At 37.2% G+C, this 19,663-nt stretch overlaps 1 protein-coding gene across 3 annotated transcripts in view; it reads right to left on the reverse strand.

Annotated features, from left to right (window-relative positions):
• The window catches only part of LOC121371581 (leukocyte tyrosine kinase receptor-like), a 194,176-nt gene that overhangs the window by 11,381 nt on the left and 163,132 nt on the right, over positions 1-19,663 (reverse strand). For 2 of the 3 annotated variants that reach the window (XM_041497583.1, XM_041497585.1), the window contains 9 exons: positions 19,072-19,185; positions 17,531-17,687; positions 7,703-7,864; positions 6,577-6,672; positions 5,301-5,462; positions 4,772-4,858; positions 3,550-3,778; positions 1,589-1,679; positions 237-301 (listed from right to left, as the gene is read on the reverse strand). In XM_041497583.1, the coding sequence (XP_041353517.1) occupies positions 237-301; positions 1,589-1,679; positions 3,550-3,778; positions 4,772-4,858; positions 5,301-5,462; positions 6,577-6,672; positions 7,703-7,864; positions 17,531-17,687; positions 19,072-19,185 (1,163 nt within the window). The remainder of the gene's footprint in view (positions 1-236; positions 302-1,588; positions 1,680-3,549; positions 3,779-4,771; positions 4,859-5,300; positions 5,463-6,576; positions 6,673-7,702; positions 7,865-17,530; positions 17,688-19,071; positions 19,186-19,663) is intronic. The other variant, XM_041497584.1, reaches the window with a different exon arrangement.

Raw genomic sequence — 19,663 nt, forward strand, 5'->3', positions numbered from 1 at the left:
AATACCAGGGAATATTCTTTAACATACGGCAATTACATTCAAACAAATAACTGTTAAGAAAATATAAATAATACTAAAAATATTACAAATATTAGGCCTACTAATAATACTAATAGTTGCTTGATACGTTATTTGTTGCTTCACCTTTAATGTGCTTGGTATTGACATTTAACATAAAAGAAATGCAAATTACACACCTGTAATTTTTATTATAGGTGAGAAAAAGGTGTACCTACCTGACAATAATGGCCTCCATCAGAAAATCAATCTCTGTTTGCTCCGTACACAATGGCAACAATGTCTAAACAAAGGAAGACATGTTAACAAGATGGGAAGTTACAATTTACTCATTTCTCTTTTAAACATGCACAGTGAAATCTGTCCAAATTGAATATAAAGGAGACTGATATACTGAGAGCTGGATTTGACATATGTCTCCCAAGCTATTTTCACTGAACAGCACTGTGATCATGCTGGTTTACACAGAATGTCAGTTTCAGTTTGGACAGAGTGCCCTGGCTATCAACATCAACATCAATCACAAATAAATATAGTTGTAATGTAATAATTCCATAAACAAAAACAATACTTGAAAACAAGCTAAACAAGAAATAAAAGTTCTTTGAAATTTGTGTTTATGAGCCAGTAATGCCTGGAATGGGTGGAGGGAGAGAAACAGTTTACTACACAAGGAGGACCTGTTGGAACAAGAAGAATGTGATGAACATCAAAGTAGAAAAAGGAAAAAAAGAAAAAGAAAGCGCATTTGTTCAATAACACACAAGTGCATTTTAAACTATGCCTATAAATTGTGTCTACTGATGATTTGTTTTTATTTTTAATAACACTACCAGAGCACAATGATTAATTATTCAAGACAAGACAAGACACTTTTTATTCAGTATAAAGGCCATGGGCCCATAATACAGTCAGAAACTGTCATACATATTTGCGCATGTGTAGTGTTTGGACAGTATACTATAGGTATATATTTAAATATTTAAGTATTTCTAAGTTTTTGCACATTATAAAGATAAAGACATATATGTAATAATACATCCAAATTTTCTGATGTCATAATATCTATAAATGTTTGCAATGAATGATTTTTTATAAATTTAGAAACATGATGATCTCTTAGTACATTATAACGCTTACATACAAGCAAAATATGGAGTTCATCCTCAATATTAATTATTCATCGGATATTGGATGTCACACATTAGGTCATTCTGACATGTTGTCTTCGGAGGAAACTTGCTACCTCTTTCCATTAGTACCAATGGATCCCCACAAAAGGACAGTGGCCTTTAATATACTAGTCGTGGGGTACTGGTTGGAATGGGAAAATCCCTGAATGGGTCTGTCAAAGAGGCTTTATCCTATGGTCCAATTACCTCACTTTATGGTCCATTAACAAACATTGTCTTGAAACCCAGCACAGCTCAGGCAAACACACTATCACTGATCTGGATCCCGCCCCACAGGGAAAAGAATGGAGAATAGGACAACAAATAAAGAGATATAAAGAGTATATAAGTTTGATTTCAGTGTTAAGGAAACAATTCAAATTAGGTACTACACATACCTTCACTGCTATTCGTACTTTCGGGACACTTGAATTAGGACTTCCCATTGTTCCTTCACATACTTCTCCAAAAGCTCCACGCCCCAGTGGTCTGAAAGTATTATGATTGCAAGACGAAAATTATTTTCCTCCAATAACAATAACAGCATTTATTAGATTTGAGCTTGCTGTAAAACCACTGCCAGACACCACTGTATTACAAATTCTAAGCAATCCCCATATTGTTGTTTACATGAAATTTAGCATGCCCAGTGTTTGGGATTCATTAGTTCTGGGTGGTGGGCATCATCAGCTCTAGTTCTTAACTTTATTAAATTAATGTAGCACCATTTAGTTGGGTCTGTCAACCTAAAACTGGATGAGTTCAGTGGTTTGCTGAATTAATACTTATAAGTATAGTTTGCATTTAGGTAAATAGTGATTAAGTTTATCTACTTGAAAAGTGTAAATTGCAATTGGTTTGATTTAATTTATCATTTTGTTACTTTGTTTTCGATATTCATTAGTTTAGAAAATTAAAGTCATTATATCATAGTTTCAACCGTGACAGTCTCAACCAGACATCTCAACCATAAACTAATGTCAAACAAGACTTAACTCAACCATAACTAATTCAACTATTTTAATCTCAACCATAACTATATCAACTATTTAGTCTCAACCATAACAGTATAAACTATTTTTAGACTCAATCATAACATCAACTATTTTCAGTCTGAACTTTAAACTTTTATGAGCACAGTCTGATCTAAGATTATTACTTTTACCGATCTCATCTTATAACTTCCACCCACCCAGGATGAGATTATTACTATTACCGATCTCATCTTATAACTTCCACCCACCCAGGCTGAGATTATTACTATTACCGATCTCATCGTATAACTTCCACCCACCCAGGCTGAGATTATTACTATTACCGATCTCATCATATAACTTCCAACCACCCAGGCTGAGATTATTACTATTACCAATCTCATCACCCAGTCTGAGATTATTACTATTACCAATTTCATCTTATAACTTCCACCCACCCAGTTTGAGATTATTACTATTACCGATCTCATCTTATAACTTCCACCCACCCAGGCTGAGATTATTACTATTACTGATCTCATCTTATAACTTCCACCCACCCAGGCTGAGATTATTACTATTACCAATCTCATCACCCAGTCTGAGATTATTACTATTACCAATCTCATTGTATAACTTCCACCCAACCTGTTTGAGATTATTACTATTACCAATTTCATCACCCAGTCTGAGATTATTACTATTACCAATTTCATCTTATAACTTCTACCCACCCAGTTTGAGATTATTACTATTACCGATCTCATCTTATAACTTCCACCCACCCAGTTTGAGATTATTACTATTACCGATCTCATCTTATAACTTCCACCCACCCAGTTTGAGATTATTACTATTACCGATCTCATCTTATAACTTCCATCAATCCAGTCTGAAATTATTACTATTACCAATTTCATCTTATTACTTCCACCCACCCAGTTTGAGATTATTACTATTACTGATCTCATCTTATAACTTCCAACCACCCAGGCTGAGATTATTACTATTACCGATCTCATCTTATAACTTCCACCCACCCAGGCTGAGATTATTACTATTACCAATTTCATCTTATAACTTTCACCCACCCAGTCTGAGATTATTACTATTACCAATTATTACTTATAAGACTACACCTGAGATGATGGAAATTTCGACCTGGGACAAGGCTTTCAATAACAAAATATTGATCTAAAACTGTTGCCTGATGAACTCACATCACCATCTCGCATTAAAATGACATCATATACATGCATTACCAATGAAGTCATGCTAAACACAAGCACGTGATATCCCATGGAAGATAGAAAATTCTTATAGCTTTCTTTCATGGGATAGCTCTGTCCTATATACCTGAGGATGAGAGAAATGACTGATCTCACCTGGTAAGTTTGATATGTTTTCTTGGCACCTGCACGAGGTTGTGGTCCAGATGTTTGGCACTGACGTAGTCGTAGTTTGGGTTAAACACCATCACAGATGCCGATGACTGGGTAGCTTGACGAACACGCTGACTGGAGTGCATGTGTTTGGGCTGGCAGTACGAAACGATCTTGTCCAGGCTGATGGTGCCTGGGTGACATTTCTTGAAGTTAAAAAACTTTGATCCACCTTTGAAAAAAATATCAGTTTTTCTTTTTTCTAAAAGGTTTTTCTACACATGTAAATGCAGATGCAAATTAAATGTTCATTTATACATTACCAGATAACTACCATGTCAAGGCTAATAGAGCCAGGTGACATTTCTTGACTTTAAAAACTTCCATCCACCTTTAAAAAAAATATAAGTTTTTCGTTTTCCTAAAAATATTTTGACGTGCAAAAGAAATGCTTGAGTGTTTTATACCTACGAAATAGCTTTGTCTGGCCATCCTCTAAATAGTAAATCAAAGATTACTCGTTATTACCAGAGTGTTTTTCGGTATTGTCAGTATCATATTAGGAATAAAAATTGTATTATGCGACCCTCTGGCGAGCATAATACATTATTTTTATTCCTAATACCGGGTATATGATATTGACAAAATGCAACTTTAATTCCAGTCCACCATTACTAGATATTTAAATGACATAAGAATATGTGACGCAGTGTCTTTTTGAATGGAAATGATGACAAAGTTGGATGACGTCATTTTAAATGTTCATACGGTACATAGAATAAACTAGTACTTTATGTTTTTTGTTTTCTAAATGCTGAACAGCTTTCAGTGTAAAGTTGCTATTGAAATGTATTTGTTTGATGACTGTGAATGCATACATCAGCTATGGAGTGTCACCCTAGTATGTCAATGTCAATGTAAATGTCAAGAAACGCAACGTTATCAAATTCTGAAATTATGTAATCTGAAAAATATCACATACTTTGATTACACTGGATATGCTAGCTAACATTTGATAAATGTATTTATTAACTCCTAAATATTTATTTTACTAAATAAAATACCAATATTATAAACCATCTGCATAAAATAACAAAGAAATCCACATTGTGCTAGTTTTAATACAGAAGTTTAATAGCTAACTATGTGACATAATTTGATATAAGAAAATATGTTATTTTAAATGGCTATGAAATTCCAGTTATTCTTTTCTTTTAGCACTCACACAAACAAGCACCAACACCAGCCAGCAACAGGGCAAATATAACAGCTGATGTGACAATTGCTATAATCATCCCTGACTTTTCCTTTCCTGAAAAACAAAGAGAAACAATTACACTTTCTTACATATTCTCAAACATCATGTACTAAAAAAGTTAAATGTCTTTATCTGTTATATTATTTATGTCGCTTGTGCTTGCACATTTAACCTGTGGACCACAGGTAAAAACTACTTATTTCTAGCTTAAATTCTGTCCTGGACCAGACTACTGGCTATCCAGAGGCTGGGCCCGGGATGAACATGCCCGAAACCTTACTGGTATAGGGGCAGTTGCCCCCTGAGAATCTCACTTTCTTTTTACTCCAGAAAATAGCATACACATCTCAAAGTTTAATTTGTATAGTTATATTTGTTTGTAGAAAGTAGTGCCCCCCCCCCCCCCCCCCACACACACACACACACGCACACTAGGATTTTGATCAGGGTATGGCTCTGGACATTACATTTGTTATGACATATAAAAAATATTTACGTAATATGCAGTCTTCTCCATTTTCTCCGACCTCATTGTTTGGATTAAAGCATCGACAGCTGTATTGGTTGGCTCGGTAGTCGATCCATATACAAATATCAACACACTGACAGCCGCGCTGGGGCAGAATCTGCACAAACCCATCTCGTTCTAAAGTGTGACCTAAAGTTAAAAATAAACTTTAATGACCAACTTGTAACTTATTAATGAGTCTTAATATGTGATGGATGGATGGATGGATTTATGGATGGATGGATGACTGGATGGATGACTGGATGGATGGATGGATGGATGACTGGATGTATACACTGATGGATTGATGGATGGATGCTTTCATGGATGGATGGATGGATGGATGACTGGATGTATAAACTGATGGATTGCTGGATCGATGCTTTCATGGATGGATGGATAGATGACTGGATGTATAAACTGATGGATTGATGGATGGATGCTTTCATGGATGGCTGGATGGCTGGATGGTTGGATGGATGAATGGATGGATGGATGACTGGATGGATGGATGGAAGATTTCATGGATGGCAGGTTTGGATAGATGGATGGTAGGAAGGATGGATGGATGGATGGATGGATGGATGGATGGATGGATGGATGGATGTATAAACTGAGGGATTGCTGGATGGATGCTTTCATGGATGGATGGATGACTGGATGTATAAACTGATGGATTGATGGATGATTGCTTTCATGGATGGATGGATGGATGGAAGGATGGATGAATGAATGGATGGATGGATGACTGGATGGATGGATGACTGGATGGATGGATGGATGGATGGAAGGAAGATTTCATGGATGGACAAATTTTAAGTGTTTTGGATGGGTAGGTTTGGATAGATGGATGGAAGGTAAGAAGGATGGATGGATGGATGGATGGATGGATAGATGGATGACTGGATGGATGGATGGATGGAAGATTTCATGGATGGACACATTTAAGTGTTTTGGATGGGTTAGTTGATAGGCAGGTTTGGATAGATGGATGGAAGGTAGGAAGGATGATGGATGGATGGATGGATGGAAGGAAGGAAGGAAGGAAGGAAGGAAGGAAGGAAGGAAGGAAGGAAGGAAGGAAGGATGGATGGATAAATTTGTTTGAATGGATGAATGGATAGATGGGTGGATGAATTTGTTTGGATAGATGGATGGATGGATGGGTGGGTGGATGAATTTGTTTTGATGGATGGATGGATGGATGGATGGGTGAGTGGATGAATTTGTTTCAATGGATGGACTTATTTAAATATTCATATACCACTGTCCATGAGAACCTCTTTAGCACTTGGGTTAGCATATGATGTTCCTCCCTGTCCATTTAATGTTGCATTATTACTTTTTGGAGCATCGCCACCTGGTGAAAACAAAACATCGTACAGAATGTAAATATATACAATAATATTTTGACTGAAATATATTTAAATATTGAACAGACTGATCATAAATAAAATAATTCAACGAAAAACTAAAATGAAAACCCCCCACCCAAAAACTTAAAGATCATATAGATTTGTCATACATAAAATAATTCAATGATTAAACTAAAATAAAATATACTTAAACATCATAAAACGTGTTCATAAATAAATAAAAATTAAACGACTTAAACATGATGAAAAATATACTTAAACATCATACAAAATGTTATAGTTATATGACATCTGGTATATGATTAAGGACTACAGAGATAATGAAAAAGGAAACCTGCTGCGGCCACACAGTGGGCTACTCTTTCCAATTAGCAGCAAGGGATCTTTTATATGCAGCATCCCACCAACAGAACAATACATACCATGACCTTTGTTACACCAAAGTGCATTGATCCTATGCATCAGGTGTTAATTGTGGTAGGCATGGGTTTGCCTCTCAGTACTGCCTCCAATTTATAGTGAGTTTTAATGCCTCACAGTGAAGGTATTTGGCCACAATACGGGGCGGGATGTAACCCAGTGGTAATGCACTCGCTTGATGCATGGTCCATTTGGGATCGATCCCCGTCGATGGGCCCATTGGACTATATCTCATTCCAGCCAGTGCACCATGACTGGTATATCAAAGGCCATGGTATGTGCTATCCTGTCTGTGGGATGGTGCATATAAAAGATCCCTTGCTGCTAATGAAAAATTGTAGCGGGTTTCCTCTCTAAGATTATATGTCAAAATTACCAAGTGTTTGACATCCAATAGCCAATGATTAATACATCAATGTGCTCTAGTGGTGTCGTCAAAAAAAATAAAAAATTGTTTGTTTAATTGCCCAATACACTTTTATTTTACAGACGACACTTAAAAATGAGGTGTGTTGCTCTGGACATGGTGCTCAAATGTTAAATGGATACAAGCACAAAACTAAGATTTAAATCAAAATGAAAAGCGAGGCTCACCTGTATACCCGCCACCTCCTCCACCAGCAACACATGCCCCTCCTCCACCACCAAATCCTCCATTTCCCATCCACGAACACGAAATCCCACCCATCATACCTTCTAGCAAAGACCGCCCAGTCTGTGGTGACTTTGATCTACCTTTCCAGCCAGCACCACCACCTGTGAAAGACAATTCCATATTTAGCATCCGGGTGTCAAAACCCTTGTTACATTTGGTGTGACTTTTGATTTATTTCAAGAGAGAGAGAGAGAGAGAGAGAGAGAGAGAGAGAGAGAGAGAGAGAGAGAGAGAAGAGAGAGGAGAGAGAGAGAGAGAGAGAGAGAGAGAGAGGGAGGGAGGGAGGGAGGGAGGGAGGGAGGGAGGGAGGGAGGGAGGGAGGGAGAGAGAGAGAGAGAGAGAGAGAGAGAGAGAGAGAGAGAGAGAGAGAGAGAGAGAGAGAGAGAGAGAGAGAGAGAGCGAGGGAGGGAGGGAGGGAGGGAGGGAGGGAGAGAGAGAGAGAGAGAGAGAGAGAGAGAGAGAGAGAGAGAGAGAGAGAGAGGGAGAGAGAAAGAAAGGGACAGAGAGAGAGGGGGAGAGAGAGAGAGAGAGAGAGAGAGAGAGAGAGAGAGAGAGAGAGAGAGAGAGGAGAGAGAGAGAGAGAGAGAGAGAGAGAGAGGAGAGAGAGAGAGAGAGAGAGAGAGAGAGAGAGAGAGAGAGAGAGAGCGAGGGAGGGAGGGAGGGAGGGAGAGAGAGAGAGAGAGAGAGAGAGAGAGAGAGAGAGAGAGAGAGAGAGAGAGAGAGAGAGAGAGAGAGAGAGAGAGAGAGAGAGAGAGGGGGGACAGAGAAAGAAAGGGACAGAGAGAGAAACAGACAGAGACAGAGACAGAAACAGAGACAGAGGGATGGAGAAACTACTGATGACATAGACTACTCTTACCAAAAATAGCAAGAAATATTTTGCTGTTATTATCTTAAATAATAATTGCAAGTGCTGGTGATAGAGCAAATCGAGGAATATTTTGCTGGAGGGGGTGGGGACTATTTGGGGGGGAGGGGGATTACATAGACCAGCTCGTCAAAAATGTATCCCAATCAAGTACTGAAATAAGTCTACAATGGTCGTTCAGGATGCCACAGGTTACTACACATCAAGAAAGTCGAGAAGGGTACCCAGTACTTTGTGCTCCAATAAATATTATTCAAACAAAAACTAGATCCCTAAATTTGATCAGTTGTGTATTATTCATATATAAGAACCACAAGTTAGTATCAGTACAATAACTTTTGTTTGTTTTGTATAACAACACCACTAGAGCACATTGATTAATCAATCATCAGCTATTGGATGTCAGACATTTGGTAATTCTGAATCATAGTCATCTGAGGAAAGCACTACATTTTTTTTCATTAGCAGCAAGGGATCTTTTATATGCAGGGACAGGAGTTAGCTCAGCCAGTTGAGTGCTGGCTTGAGGTGCTTGCATCGCAGGATCGAACCAACTCAGTGGATCCATTCAGCTGATTGTTTTTTTCTCGTTCCAACCAGTGCACTACAACTGGACAAAGGCCGTGGTATGTGCTTTCCTGTCTGTGGGAAAGTGCATATTAAAAATCCCTTGTTGCATTAGGAAAAATGTAGCGGGTTTCCTCTGATGACTGCAAGTTATAATTACCATGTTTGACATTAGTCGATTAATTAATCAATATGCTCTAGTGGTGTCATTAAACAAAATAAACAAACTTTTTTTATTTATATGCACTTTCTTACAGACAGGAAAGCACATACTACGAGTCTTGACCAGTTGTGGTGCACTGGTAGGAACAAGAAAACCCCAATCAGTTGAATGGATCCACCGAGGTGATTCGATCCTGCAATGCAAGCACCTCAGGCTCAGGTGAGCTCTCAACTGATTGAGCTAAATCTCACCCCGCACTTTGTCATAGAGTCTATTACACAGACTAGACAGTATGTATCAAAGTGTTTGACATAGCAGTCCTGAGGCAATGTCTGTAATGGCAAAACCTCCGAGTGTGGTAAAACATACAAGCCATCACACACACATTCGTTCTCTGCCTCAGCTACATCATCCTGCCCCATACATCGGAGGAGGAAACCTCCGAGTGTGGTAAAACATACAAGCCATCACACACACATTCGTTCTCTGCCTCAGCTACATCATCCTGCCCCATACATCGGAGGAGGAAATCTCCGAGTGTGGTAAAACATACAAGCCATCACACACACATTCGTTCTCTGCCTGAGCTACATCATCCTGCCCCATACATCTGAGGAGGAAATCTCATCTGAAATTCTGTATTGGACAAATCTGTCAGTTTACCTTCTGCTGGTAGTCAACTTTGACAGAATCACAATTACCATATGATAAAAGGACCCTTGCTGCTAATCAATAAAAACAACAGTACATGTGACACAATGGGTCACAGAACCTCTAGCAAGCAAGATGTGTTGATAAACCCTACTAAATGACCCAACACCAGAATGAACCAAATTCCAGTCTTTTGAATTTTTGCATCTGTAACTGAGAAATGTTTACAAGGCAGTAGACCTATTACTATGACAATGGGTGATAATTTTCTATTGCCCTAGGTTCTCTGTGTGATAGCCACGTCTTGCTTAAATACCATCTATTTCCCCTCTCGAACAAATAATATTTACAGAAAGCACTGAGTCAGACGAGACTGCCTTGAGTCATCAGATACAATAACGAACCTCCAGAAATTCATCAAAGTGAATCTGTTTATAAACCCAGTGGTACAGCGCTTGCTTGATGCTTAATGCGCTGTCAGTTTGGGATTGATCTCCATCGGTGGGCCCATTGAGCTATTTCTCAGTCCAGCCAGTGCACCATGACTGGTATATCAAAGGCTGTGGTATGTGCTATCTTGTCTGTGGGATGGTGCATATAAAAGATCCCTTGCTACTAACGGAAAAATACAGAAGGTTTCCACTCTAAGACAAAATGTCAAAATTACCATATCCAATAGCCGATGATTAATAAATCATTGTGCTCTAGTGGTGTCGTCAAACAAAACAATTTTTTTTAACTGTTTATAAACATATACTCAGCAAAACTAATTAAGGGCCAATGTTTTTCTTCAAATATGGTAAGAGAAATGATAGATTCTTTAGATGTAAATTGTTGACGTTATTGCATGTTCTTAAACATAATGATTTAAAGAAATGCTCACACAAGGCTTTTGGACTGGCATGCATATTCAACGATACATATTGCACATTATTGCTTTATATCAACAAGTATAATCTTATATTTAATTAATAAAACAGTTAAATGTGATGGCTATTATATATAACAGACAGCCATTTTGTACCATCCCAGTGAATACGTCCTCTGGCGAGCCGGTGGTTACGTAAAATTTAATGTGTCATGTCAGGAATTAGTCTTAGAACTGAAGAAACAAATATACCTGATATTTGTGCAATGTTCTGTAATAGTATCCATCCCAGTAAGCCAGCAATAAGTATATATTATTTTACAACACAGAATAAACCACCATTGTCAAAATGTCGAAATAACTGTATCATGTTTTGTCCATGCAATAACCTACAAACTGAAATGAAAAATGGAGTGTTTTCTTAGTTAGTGGTCTATACCAGTACTTTCAGTGGCCACCACCTTTGATTCCTGATTGACAAATATATATTTGGTAGGTAGACAAGCCATTAATTACTGCCGTCTAAGACAAAAATTACATACAGGTGGTCTTTTTTTAACATCACAGGGTATTGGGATATACCTGCCACCCCTAAAATGGTAATGGACATTATCAGCCATCATTCTTTATTTCTGTAAGACTTTTTAAGAGAGAAAAATACTATAACCCCATTTCGTTTTATTAATGCAAATTGAAATATATTTTGTTAAATAGTTTATTATATTATCAAGTCATTTATATTGTTTTACAAGTCAGGTTGATGATGGTGGACCGGGTATGTGTTGGTGGTCCGGGTATGTGTTGGTGGTCCGGGTATGTGTTGGTGGTCCGGGTATGTGTTGGTGGACCGGGTATGTGTTGGTGGTCCGGGTATGTGTTGGTGGTCCGGGTATGTGTTGGTGGTCCGGGTATGTGTTGGTGGTCCGGGTATGTGTTGGTGGTCCGGGTATGTGTTGGTGGTCCGGGTATGTGTTGGTGGTCCGGGTATGTGTTGGTGGTCCGGGTATGTGTTGGTGGTCCAGGTATGCATCTTTCCAACACATAAGACTCATGTTGGAGTTTAGTTCCCCTTTAAACCAGTTTTATTATGAATCAACCTGTAAGGAATCCTAGTGAAATGCATATTTTAGTAGTTTTCATAAATGCATGAAAAATCCAATGTTTAACGTTTTTGATGTATCATGGGTAAAATTTTACTGAAATGATTTTTAGAATTCATCTGTGATCAAATTAGGGATGGGATTTAGTTCAGTCAGTTGAGCGCTCACCTGAGGTCCTTGCATCGCAGGATCAAACCACCTCAGCAGATCCATTCCACTGATTGTTTTTTATTGTTTCAACCAGTGCAATACAACTGGTCCAAGGCTGTGGTATATGCTTTCCTGTCTGTGGGAAAATGCATATAAAAGATCCCTTGCTGCAAATGGAAAAATGTAGCAGGTTTCCTCTGGTGACTATGAGTCAGAATTACCAAATATTTGACATCCAATAGCGGATGATTAATTAATCAATGTGCTCTAGTGGTGCCGTTAAACAAAACAAACTTTAAACTGTGATCAAAATATGCAAATAATTAAGTTTGTTGAGTATATTACTTAGAAATGCTTGCAAGTGATTATAGACAATGGAGTCATTTTGCTAAAAGGAAGGAAGGCAATCTGATTAAAATTAGCTCTACTGGTCTACCAGTAGATCTAACAGCATTACATGGATTTCCATGTCCAGGTGACATTCCATCTGTAAATAATAATTTAAATATTGACCAATCACACTTTGCCTTTTATAACGTTATTTGGGAGCAAACAAATTCTAAAAATATCAGGTGAGACCATTTATGGGGCCGGCGTACCGCGAGCCATACCAATATGTACAGGATGTGTTAGGCGACTGCTTAACTGCAATATATATAACTCCAGGTGTTCAATTTATTTTTAAAAAAACTAAATAAATCTTCAATTTTACATTACAAATTATTTATTTTATAAAATAAAACGTTTTAATGCATCGGCAAGATCGGTCTGGTGATATGCAAGTTTTGTTTTTGTTTTTTAACAACACCACTAGAGCACATTGATTAATTAATTAATCATCAGCTATTGCATTTCAAATATGTGGTAATTCTGACAAATAGTCATCAGAGAATACCCGCTACCTTTTTTTCTAATACAGCAAGGGATATTTAATTTTATATATGCACTTTCCCACAGACAGGAAAGCACATACCATGGCCTTTAACCAGTTGTGATGCACTGATTAGTAAAATACAAAGCTACTGCAAAGACCAAAAAAAAACCTCCCCAAAAACAACAACTATACTCTTCAAAAAAGTAGGGAAACCCGAAATATTAATGTTAATATCAACTATTAGACCGAACATACATTTTGACCACAGACATCCTAATAAAGAACGTTCAGGTCTGTTTATCAACACACTGAAACATGCTCCATAGTTTGCACGTGCATCACGCAGTTTCCCCGTACACGTGCATTGGGGTGTCATTCTCGATTTTTACAATTTCCAGGAAGATCGATTAATCACTGTGGAACGTTATATCTGTCAATCTTTTTCATTCTGTTGCTCATACAGTTGTTATTGTTTTATTTTTAGTCATTTTCATTGTTTGAATTTGCGATGCGGCGTATGCAATGCAATGAGTGTCTATGGGCTATTGGCATGCTGCAAATGGGCAGAAGTCAGCGTGATATGGCCAACACTTTCAATGTTTCGAAGTCCGTGATTAGCAGACTATGGAACAGGTACCACCGACCACGTTAGCGGAACTTGGTCAGGCACTGCAAGAGGAGTGGAACAGACTCCCTCAAATGGCCATTGGGAGACTCATACGCAGCTAATATACCTTACAATTTTGGCAATTGTAAATTCATATCAGAGTTCCCCTACTTTTTTTGAAGAGTTTTTTGTTTTTTTCTATGGACTACCAATAACTACGGTGATATATTTAGGACACAATCTTATATCTCGAACTCTCGACTTATTATCTTGATTTCGACTTTTTATCTCAAGGGAGCAGAATCTAGATGTCAGTAGAGTTCTTTGATTAAAGGAATGAATCTCCTCAGTGGATCATTTTCTGAATGTTTTGTGGCTTAAAAGTATTTTGATGATATCAAATTACGAAAATGTAGAGATGGAAATACAAGTTTTCGTGCGCAGATCACCTTAATGGAAAGTGGGCCTTATGTTGAGATATCAACTTATTATATCGATGTTGAGGGCTGAACCTATTATCTTGAGCTCTCAAATTATATTCTCGAATGCTATACTTATGTCTTGTCAGTGCATACGTACCTTCAGTGGCATATAGTCATGATAATAGGTCGAGAACGTGACATTATAAGTTGGAATCTTGAGATAATATGCGAGCATTTCAAAATAATAAGTTAAGCATTCAACAAAACAAGTCCAGATTTTGAGATATAAGTCAAAGTTCAGTACCTTTAAAAGTAAGAAATAAAATGTGTGTGTCCTAAATATACCACTATATTATTTATTTTATAGGTGTTTTTTATAGATTGTATGAAAAGAAAGTTTGAGGCCTTAGTACATTTTAAATTACTGGTGTTTAATACGGCCGAATGTTGATTCATTTTTATGGCAACGGGATTATTAAATAAGCATAAACACTTTGCATTATGTTTACATATGCACTCTTTGGCTGTTACGGCCGTGATTCATATAGTCAAACTCCACTTCAATTAGACTGCCACTTAAGCAATAAACAAACTTGTTGGCCTATTTTAACATTTAAAAAATGGTGGGAAAGTGCAGTAATAAACTCTGGATTGTGTACTAGAATAAATAGATTTTATGGCTATATTATCATGTTTGTTTCCATCTTGAAACAAAAGTTCAACATTAAAATTTTATATTGAAATTAGTTTCTGGCATACTTCGTAATTCACCTGAATCATTTCATATACCCTCAGCATAATTCCAAATGTTTTCAAATTCTTTTCAGATCACTGGCATGATTCTGTAAGTAAAGTTTTGATTGGTCGAATGAAAGGTCAACTGGACATGAGCTCCAATGGGCTGCTGTTAGATCCACAGGTAATAGATATTAACCAGTTGAGCTAATTTTAATTAGATTGGAAGGAAGAAAGGAATGTTTTATTTAACAATGTACTCAACACATTTTATTTATGGTTATATGGCATCAGATATATGGTTAGGGACCACACAGATATTGAGAGAAGAAACCCGCTGTCACCACTTCATGGACTACTCTTTTCGATTGGCAGCAAGGGATCTTTTATGTGCACCATCCCACAGACAGGATAGTACATACCATGGCCTTTGTTACACCAGTTGTGGAGCACTGGCTGGAATGAGAAATAGCCCAATGGGACCACCGACGGGGATTGTTCCCAGACTGACCGTGCATCGAGCGAGTGCTTTACTACTGGGCTACGTCCCACCCTTTGATGAATGGAGACCAAGTAATTCATTGGCCTCAGTTGTGTAGTGGTTCACATCCTGGTACTGGCTCAACAACCACTACACTGACTTCTCTCTCACTACCACCAACAACTAACCACTACCACTGTTCTGGACAAACAGCCCCAATAGCTTAGCTGTGTGCCCAAGACATTATGCTTGAACCTTAATTGGAAATAAGAACTAAAATAAGTATAGTGAATGATGACTGAATGAATTATTCAGTAGATCATCATAAGCATGTAACTAATCCCAGTATTATGGTCTCACTACGCAGTTCACTTGCAGGCGAGAGTTCATTCATCAGGGTCCACAACAGTTCCTAATTGTGAAATGTCATGCTTCACATACACAGTCCTATACTTGGGTAGAATTACAATGATTTCTATTTTTTCAGTGGTAAGCCCGTTGACTGGATTTTGCCCATGATATTCTGTAATATTGTACACTGACGTTTTGATATATACAGTGGAAAAGGTGGCCAGTGTGAAGTGGTTTCCTGCACCACCTGTCAGGACAGATACTGCAGCCAGATGGTAGCAAAACACTGAGACATAACTTCTCAATTTTGGAATGGCATATGTCATTAGTGCCAACAAGAACCAGTTCTATTAGCAATCTTGATTTGAAGTTGGGTAATTTAGCATGGATTTCAGTGGCTGATGGTATCTGTGTAGTGAGACCCATGAATCAAGTGTTTGACCGTATTGATCTTGACTGTGATTAACTGGGAATCCATTTTGTGGATATCCCTGTTGGTTGTGCAGATAACACTATGGACTATTGAATGCAATGCAAACTGATGTAGAAAGTTTGATTCTTGTCAGTTCACATTTTTATTACAGCAGTCAATATGACAACAGCTTTCTTGTCTCAAACTTGAGCACTCACTCAATTATAAACAAGCATCAACAATAACAACAACAACAATGTCATCATTGTCATCATCATCATCATCATAATAAATGAAAGAATTGCATTTTATAATTATAACTTACCCATGATATCCATGTCCATAATTTAGTGTATTAACCCAGTAAATAATGATATGCAAATTTAAAGATATATGCAAATTTGCAAGGTCTCTAGTTGCTGTCAATGGGTCGTTTGTTTACAAGCCAACAAGACCTATATACCTGAGTGTAACGTTTTCATAAGATTTTGTTAAAATGTGTGACGTCAAAACTAATTTGAGCTAATCGTGACGACGTCATATTACGGATGTAGGTGACTTTAGTACTGTAATTTACTAAATATCGAATGAAAATGTTATTTTAGAAGTGTTATAGGATAAAAAGAATTTGTTACTTGTGTTTTTTAATATGTAAAATATCAACCTTGTCTAGTTAATCGTTATATGTCTAGGCACAGCCTAGACAAATACTGATCAACGTAGACTTGGTCGATATTTTATGTTAAAAAACACTCATGGCAAATTCTCTATTTATTCTTCTAGCCTGGTATGAAGAAAACACAGAAACATTTCCTTGGTGTTAAATTGGTGAATATTTTCTTTTTTAAATTTTAGTTAGCAATAGTTGCTAATCAGTTTGAAATTAATTAGCAACTGCTATTTACCATTTAAGAATTATGTAGCAATCCTTGAAATGTGAATAATGCACTGTGATGTAATACTAAACACAATGTTCCATTTATTTATTGGGCCAAATATACCAAGCTTGTTTATGACTTACATGTATGTAACTACATATATTCATAACACATAAACACCGGCGTTTCAAAAAACAGTCTTCACAAATTCAGCCCATTATGGTATTTTTAAAGGGACATACCCTAGTTTTTAAACACTAAGGCATATTTTTTACTATTAGAGCCGTTTTGGACAACTGAAATATACTTTACTTAGATTTTATGGTTTAGATTATTAATTTCCATACATTCAAAGTGTTTTGGGTCATCCTGGTGTTTTTAATATCACAAAATGCATTTCTCGTATTTTTAAAAACGCATGTGTGTCTGAGAAGTAACAGTTATGGAGTCGAGTTTTAGTCTATTTTTAGAGGGTATTTCACCATTTCAAAGTCATAGACTCTTGTTTCACTAAATTGTAACCAAATGTGTTACAGGTTTGTAGATTAACCAAACTCAGTGTTAATTTTCACAGGTTGAAACTAGGGTCTGTCCCTTTAAGTTTGTGTTTTGGGTTGGTTTTTTAAATTTTAAACTGTACCAGCACTTGGACTGTTCAGGGTGGTCCAGCCACTTTTGCCATCTCCTTCAAACTCGATCCCGCCGACTGCAGAAATGTCTGTACCCCGGAACGCTGCCCCTAAACCTCCACCTCCTCCAGCCACTAATAAAATGTCAGGTTCTCCATTCTCATTTACCTGTTGAGATGAAACTAAACCTGGTCAACACAGAACTCTGGGTAACTCACAAATTAACACTGAATAAGCAGCAGAAAATCAGGAATTGGATAAAAGGTAAGATTTAAAAACAAAAACAAAAATTAAAACAGAACACTGTCATTACCGTTGTACAGTGTCTGCTTATATCACTATCCAACACAATGTTATATATAAAATAAATTCTGGAAATTTTTTTAAAATTTCAGTCCCCCCTTCCCTCCCCCCAGATCTAAGTAAAAAAGAGTACTATTAATCTAACTAATTGAGAAATAGATTTTTAAAAAGTAACACTGTAACTTGGATTCACACACCAGACTAATGTTCATTTCATTAATGCTTTGTCATTAACCGAGAATAAAGAATAATAATTTAGACATTTACCATTATATTCTTGAAAGTAATTGCAGTCATCAATAGAATATATTATTTGTAATCAGAAGATAACCTTACACAATGAACAACTTATGCTCATTCCTTTTGTATATTATGTATTTATGCAATCAAATTTGCTTTCAATCAGAAACCCATTTATAAACTTCCTACCGATTTATTGCAAGGTGGAAATGAATTTATATTCCATATTTCTACGTTTCCAATTCACAGAAGATGACAGACTGAGAGTGCACTTCTCTTTAACTTTCAATCAACTTGGGAATGTACAGCAGAATCAATAGCCAGCCATGCTATTATTGAAATGGGTTTACATGTATTATTCATTTCCTTGTTCTTCTAAGATATTGATATCACAAAACAAATAACATTTATGCAATGAATAAAAATTGAAAACATAAAAATGTGGACGTGGCATACACATGTAACCTGTGTTGTATAATCAGAGGGTTAGATGGATGTATAGATGGATGGATGGATGGATGGATGGATGGATGGAAGTATGGACAGATGGATGTTTGGGTGGATGCTTGGATGGATGGATCATTAGATGGATCATTGGATGGATGGATGGATGAAGTGAATGACAAATGGAACATCTCTCTATCTATCCATGCATCCATCCATCTCTTCTCTTCATCCATCCATCCATCTCTTCATCGATCCATCCATCCATCTCTTCATCCATCCATCCATTGGATGGATGAATGAAGAGAAGAGATGGATGGATGGATGGAGAGATGGATGGATGGATGGATGGATGGATGGATGGACAGACGGATGGATGGACAGACGGATGGATGGATGGACAGATGGGTGGATGGATGGACAGATGGATGGATGGACGGACGGACAGACAGATGGATGGGTAGACATAAAGGACATGGCATACCTAATCCCAGCACAATTTGGTGATGATGGCATATAAATAATAATGGATGAAACAAAAGATAACTAATTTAGTTGATCCTACCATGAAGACATATGTTGCCCCTCCGCCAGCCCCACCACCTCCTACATTCTGGCTTGTCTTGTTGGTGCCATGTTTACCAAGTAGAATATTACAGTCATCACTCAACACCTTATTCTGCAAAAATACAACAAAATGCCATGTAATGAAGAGACCAAAAGTGCTACATTTGTCTATTTCCATTAATATAAATGACGCAGTGTACTTATTAGGGATGGTATTACTCCAACTGTAATAGTAATTTACATTCAGTGATTTAAATCAGACAACTGTTCTTCGTAATTCAATGTAAATGACTTCCACATGCAAATTTTGACATTCAACAGACAATTTTCTGCAATGGACTGGCATGCATGTGGGTTATTGTTTTGTTTTTTGTTTTTTTTAATTTCTAGTAGAATGTATTGATGAATTTGCATCTGAAAAGCACAAATAAAGGTAACTGCACTGGTGTTTACTGCAATATAAAAGCAAGAAATGAAGAAGATATAGTATTATGTTAAAAGACACTTCAGTCCATATGAAGTACAGTTGTTTGGAGTCTAACATATGATGGCATTTCACACTTGGTCTACAAGATGAGAGCACAGTTACC

The sequence above is a fragment of the Gigantopelta aegis genome, chromosome 4 (assembly GCF_016097555.1).
Source record: "Gigantopelta aegis isolate Gae_Host chromosome 4, Gae_host_genome, whole genome shotgun sequence".
Classification (NCBI taxonomy): Eukaryota; Metazoa; Mollusca; class Gastropoda; order Neomphalida; family Peltospiridae; genus Gigantopelta; species Gigantopelta aegis.